The sequence below is a fragment of the Lupinus angustifolius genome, chromosome LG11 (genome assembly GCF_001865875.1).
Source record: "Lupinus angustifolius cultivar Tanjil chromosome LG11, LupAngTanjil_v1.0, whole genome shotgun sequence".
NCBI classification, from domain to species: Eukaryota; Viridiplantae; Streptophyta; class Magnoliopsida; order Fabales; family Fabaceae; genus Lupinus; species Lupinus angustifolius.
The window spans coordinates 14,098,548-14,104,443 of NC_032019.1; the positions used below are offsets into that span (position 1 = coordinate 14,098,548).

General features: G+C 28.0%; 1 protein-coding gene across 1 annotated transcript; it reads right to left on the minus strand.

The window, feature by feature from the left end:
• Positions 1–2,477, minus strand: LOC109360850 (protein DMR6-LIKE OXYGENASE 1-like). Its single transcript, XM_019606009.1, has 3 exons — positions 1,954–2,477; positions 967–1,294; positions 1–409 (listed from the first exon to the last, which is right to left on the minus strand). Exons 1-3 carry the CDS (start codon positions 2,418–2,420, stop codon positions 155–157), a joined length of 1,050 nt encoding a protein of 349 aa, XP_019461554.1. The 5' UTR covers positions 2,421–2,477; the 3' UTR covers positions 1–154.

The following is a 5,896-nucleotide window of genomic DNA, read 5'->3' on the forward strand; positions in this document are numbered from 1 at the left end:
AGAATTTTGATAATATTGGATTCAGAAACTGAAATTATTTATGTGGCAGTAAGTCTTTATTCAATATATACATCATTGTGATGAGCATTACTTGCAGTTTAACTAGATAAAGCATAGCATAACTTTCATATAGGGTTATTTCAAAATGCTCATTCTAAACCCTGAAATGATATATCTGAACATTTTCTACATCAAGTTTCACAAAATTACTACGCTTTCTAGTAGTAAAAAAATTGCCCCAATTATAGGGTCTATATTTGGCAGGGTTTTGCTCATTTGTTAGCTCCTCTAAGGGCTCCACCATGGTGTAGTGTGCAGGATTGAGAAAGAATGGAATTGAAAACCTTTCTCTCTCAGAATTCACCATAACTCTGTGCTCAACACTTTCATATGCTTCATTACTCCAAACCTGTGCAAAATCCCATGGTTAGTGTTACATAAACGGGGGACACCTTTTGAGTACTTAGCTTAATTAATCACTTATTCATCAAGTACCAACAATGTGATGGTTTAGTAATAGAGAGTCTCACTAGATTCTCAAAAAAGATCAAAAGGTTTAAGGCTCGATTCCTAGGAGTACTAAAAATATAATCACTAAGTTTTATTTATTTATTTATTTATAATAAATTTAAAAGAACTTATTTTTATAAGCTTTTCTAACAAACTTATTGAATTGAAATAAAGTTAAAAAGAGCTTACAAATGATCTTTGCTATTTTCATAAGCTATTCTCCATAGTTTAAGTAATTTTCTATAAACTATTCTAAATCATTCATTGATTTAACTTTACGTCCGAAACTAATTTATTAAAAGGAGATTGTCTAAATCATATCGAAGATCCACCTATTTCTTTTATTTTTCCTTTTCATTTATGAAATGTTATAGTTGAAAGATGGAATACTCGCAAATTATTTATCAATGAAGTCTCCATATAGACTATAGGACTCGAACTAGGTTAGTATAATACCTGAATTATGTCTCCAACATTGATAATATAAGCATGAGGTGTAGGGTTGACCCGAACCCATTGACCATCAGATTTTCTCTTCACTTCAAGGCCACCAACATCATCTTGAGCAAGGATGGTTAAAACACCAGCATCTTTGTGACGACCAACTCCTAAAGCTAGGTGAGGTGAGGGACAAGGTGGATAATGATTGAACCTTATAAAGCTTGTTTGGTCTTTGAAGAACTCATCAAACCTTTTTGCTGGTAACTTTAAGCTTAGTGCTATAAGCTCCATTAATTTTAGTGCTAGTTTTAGCACGTCTTGAGCATATTCTTCGCATAACTCTCTGTATAATAAAAATGTCATGTCATAATAATATATATGAATCCACTAAAATTCAAGTTTAACTAAGATGATATGATTTGTAACAACGATGAAGAGAAAAATTGGAAACCATGAAAACCTTGATTGAATAGAAAGAATAAAGTTTTTCTGGAAGTGGGAGAATACATTTATATAATTAAAATTATTGAAAAACTGTTTAATCACTCTGTTCAATAACAAAATTAAATATCTGAATTAATTAGTAAATAATGATTATGATTTATGAATAGGCAATCCCGACAACAATGACATTTGCCTGAACTAAAAATATTGACTATAATATATAATTGAAGGAAACTAATATTATAAAAAAAAATAGTTTTATATTTTCACCAAATTTAATCAATATGATTGTTATAATTAATATATTATACAGATATAGGAACTGATTCACCAATTTACCAATTACATATGTCAGAAAAGATATGGTTTTGATAACAAGCCCAAGAAAATTGCACATGATAACTAAATAGGAAAAGCAATCCCCAAAAATCTTTCATTATGAAGAGTTTAAATTCTGCATCTAACTTATTCCCAAAATTAAATACTAATATACTAATATGAATTGTGCATACTCAAACTTATAATGATGAGAAATCTCAATATACATAAATGACTTACTTGAACTGAGGTGGATACTGAGGCCACTGATTGAACCAATGAGTAAGTTCCTTATCATTAAGGTCACATGAAGCAGGAACCAAAATAGGATCCTCCACACCAAAATCAAACACTTCTTTCCAATCTCTAACATTCTTAGTATGTTCTGTATCATAATATCCCAACACTTGCACACCATCTCTTCTCACCTTATTCTTCTCTTCCAAGTTCTGAGCAAAAAACTCTCTTGCAACAGTTTCAATCTTCTGCCTTAGATCAATAGAAGCACCATGATTGATCACTTGAAAGAAGCCCCACTCTTTGCTTGCACTGCCTATTTCTCTAACAAGGCCTTCAATGGAAGATGGGTCATTGTTGGTTTTTGATAAAGAGGAGAGGTCTATTAGAGGGATTCCTTTGGCTTCTATGGTGTGGAGGTTTGGTCTGTGTTCTGGTGCTTGAATGAAAGCTGGATCTACCTCTCCCATGGTTAATTATGGTTTATGATGTGTTCACAAATGGAAGTGTTGGATATCTATGGCTGTTGTAGGTTCAATTATATAGAGAGAAGTTCTTAATACATTTTCATAATAAAATAAATAAAACTTGTTATATAAAATCAATTTATTTGTCTTTTTATACTATAATCAATCATTTTAAGAGTGAAGAAAGGAAGAAAACAGGTGTTTGGAAGCTATATCATAAATATAGGGGTGACTTGTAATTAAATATATTAATTATATTTTTTATTCTTTGCCGGTAGTTATTATCTACTTTATTATTATTTAATAATAAATTTTGCAATAATCGGCACATATAAACATTACTAGCATCTATCTAATCTTATTTATTCTTATACAAAATGTATTTCATAATTCAAAAGGCTTCCTTCTAACATAAAACCAACTTATAAACCAATAGTAACAGTTAATTATTACATTATATGACAATAATAATAATAATAATTAATATAGTAATTCGTTATCTAAATCATATGTGTACATTGAACCTGGACACTCTTTTTGTTAGGATGTGGGGATATTGTTAGAGGTTCTATTTTTTTTATAAACTTATAAGAAGTACTATTACTGGGTGAAAATCCGGAGGTTAAACAAAAGAGGAAGTGATAAAGATGAAAGAATAAAAATGATTTATTATCCAACAAAATCAATCTATAGATCTTTTTACATATGTGACAAAAGTACTTTCCTTATTAATAATTTAGTTTACAAGTAATATATCTTATTTTTTAGTAAAATTTATAAGTTAATTTTGTTGAGCGGATTGAAAATTTGGAAGGGGCATGACGTGTGCTCTTGCATGGCAAACGTTGTCGCTTGTTGAATATTGTAAGTCTGGTGGCAAATAATGATGATTTACTTTATCACTTTATTATCTTTTAGGAGAAGTATATGACATTTCTTTGGGGGATGTTGTTGTTTGTTTCTTGTACGATTTAACTTCTACCCATGTTTTTTTCATTGCAAAATAATTCTCTTATTAACTCATCATACCTTACTAATCATTTTAATCACAAGAAAATTACATATATTATATGATTATAATTTATTTATTAATAATTAGTTTATAAGTTATATTTTCACTTTCTTAATTAGTACGATGATAAAAAACTTGAGAAGTTGATATCCATAAAATACATATAACAAGTACCTGCAATAATTATTTATGAATAAGAACGAGTTTTATAATATCTGTCTCATAAATATATGTATATTATAAATTTATTTTTTAATATAACTTATATATATTATATTTTTTATTATTATTTTGTGATTATATATTATCTATTTAATCATCACTTTTATAATAAATTGAGTGATTTGACTAAAAACATAAATTTATTCTATAAATATCTTATTATTTATATAATATATATTTTTATATATTAATTACTATAAAATATATAAATATATACTAAAATTACTGGATACTTTTTAATATATGGATTGGAAACATACTCTACCCCTTTGCCATCCTATACATATGTCTTACTAAAAATTGAAATATGTTCCTAGCCATAAAAAAGGGGGTGTGACTAAATAGTTGAATGTACAAAAAATCCTCATACATTTCTTCGCCTGAGCTCAGAATTCGTTAAAATGTTTTTAAATGATTTATGAGTTTAATGATGTGCATTTATCATATATCATTTTTACAATATTAATATTAGCTTGTCCAGAAGTATTTTGTGTCTGTCAACCCATTTTTTTACTTTCTAGTATTTAATATTTAATAGTAGTTTGTGGATAGATATTTTGTATCTGTCGACCCACATTATTATTTTATAGTAGATAATTATATCACATTTTTTGTATTGAGTATACATGATATTATAATTTTGTTTGAATATTTAATTATACATGATTTTATAATTTTAGCTATAGTTTAATGTTGAGTGTAGAGTCTCTATATAATATAAATTATTACAAAAGAAGTATCTTCTAAGAAGAATAAGCTTTTAATCTTTGATTTTGATTATATTTTGATACTTATTCAAAAATGAACTTCCCTATTTAGAAAATTGAATCAAAGAAGAAGGAGACATAAATATGTTAATCATATATAGGGATGACAATGGGTATCTAGACCTGTGGGTACCCGTAAAAAATCCTCGCAATAAGTTCAGTATAAGTCCATATTTTGGACTTGCGGATAATTGAGACTCGAGATTTTAAAACACGTTGTTAGACGAGTCTGAGTCTGGGCAATGAGGTACTCATACCCATGAGTACTATGACCAATTATCTCTTCCTATATATATATATATATAATCCATAATGTTATATTATCAATTCATAAATGTGATTGTTATGTTGTTAGTTGATATGTGTAATATAATATTTTGTTGATTCAACAATTTTTACTAAATCAGTTTACATCATAATGTTGAAATAGTCAATTTAGAATGTGTTTAAAACTTTAAATATGTTTATAATTTTTCTCTTGTTGATTACCTAAATAACATTAAGATGGGAGGAAATAAACACGCAATTATATAAATTACTTGTAATTATTTTTAATATTTTTTGAATTTGTGGGTACCTGCAGATTCGCTAAGTATCCAGTGACCCATGTGTAGCATACTTAACGGATATCAGCATAAGTTTGAGGCGGGTCTGAGTTCAAAAATAAAGTATGAGACGAGTCCAGATAATACACTACTCAGACCCATCTATACACATTGTCATCATTAATTATATACAACATCTTGAACCATTTTTGCATCTAATTGTTGCAAAATTATTTGCATTGCATATGTTACAAAATTGAATATATCATGAGTAAATGAAATTGTATTTCAATTACCACCATTTAAGTACATAAACGGAATTTAATGAAATTGTACCTATTCATTTACCATAATACCCTTTCGACATATTTTGTATTTATTAAGTAGTATAAGTAAAGTTGAAAGATAAAAATCACATTTGTTCAATTACTTATATACCTCTTAAATATATTTTGTCTTTATATAATAGTAGTGATAAATTACTTACCATACTTTATTTAAAAATTATTAATTATTAACTCAAAATTGATACTGCCAATGTGAAACAATAAAAGTACACAATTCATTGTTCTCATGATGTATCTCTCTCTTGTTTGTGCGCCCTTGCTTTTATTAAAAACCAAAATGGATTCCCACACTTGGCCTTCTTTTAGTATGCAAGAATTAGAGAGGAAATAAGTTGTGAAAAGAGAAAAAATAAAATTGATACTTTTCTCCCCTTTGGTTTACATGTGAAATAGGGAAGAGAGAATAAAAATTTGTAGAACTCATGCCCAAATTGCTCTCTCCATAAATGCACAGAAAGTAGAAGGGAGAAGAGAAATGATGAGTACGGGCAAAAATACTCGCACTTATCTTATTTTCTTATAAAAACTACTACCTACTATATTAGTTGATTTAATGTAAAAATGTTGTGACAATTGCATTATAATG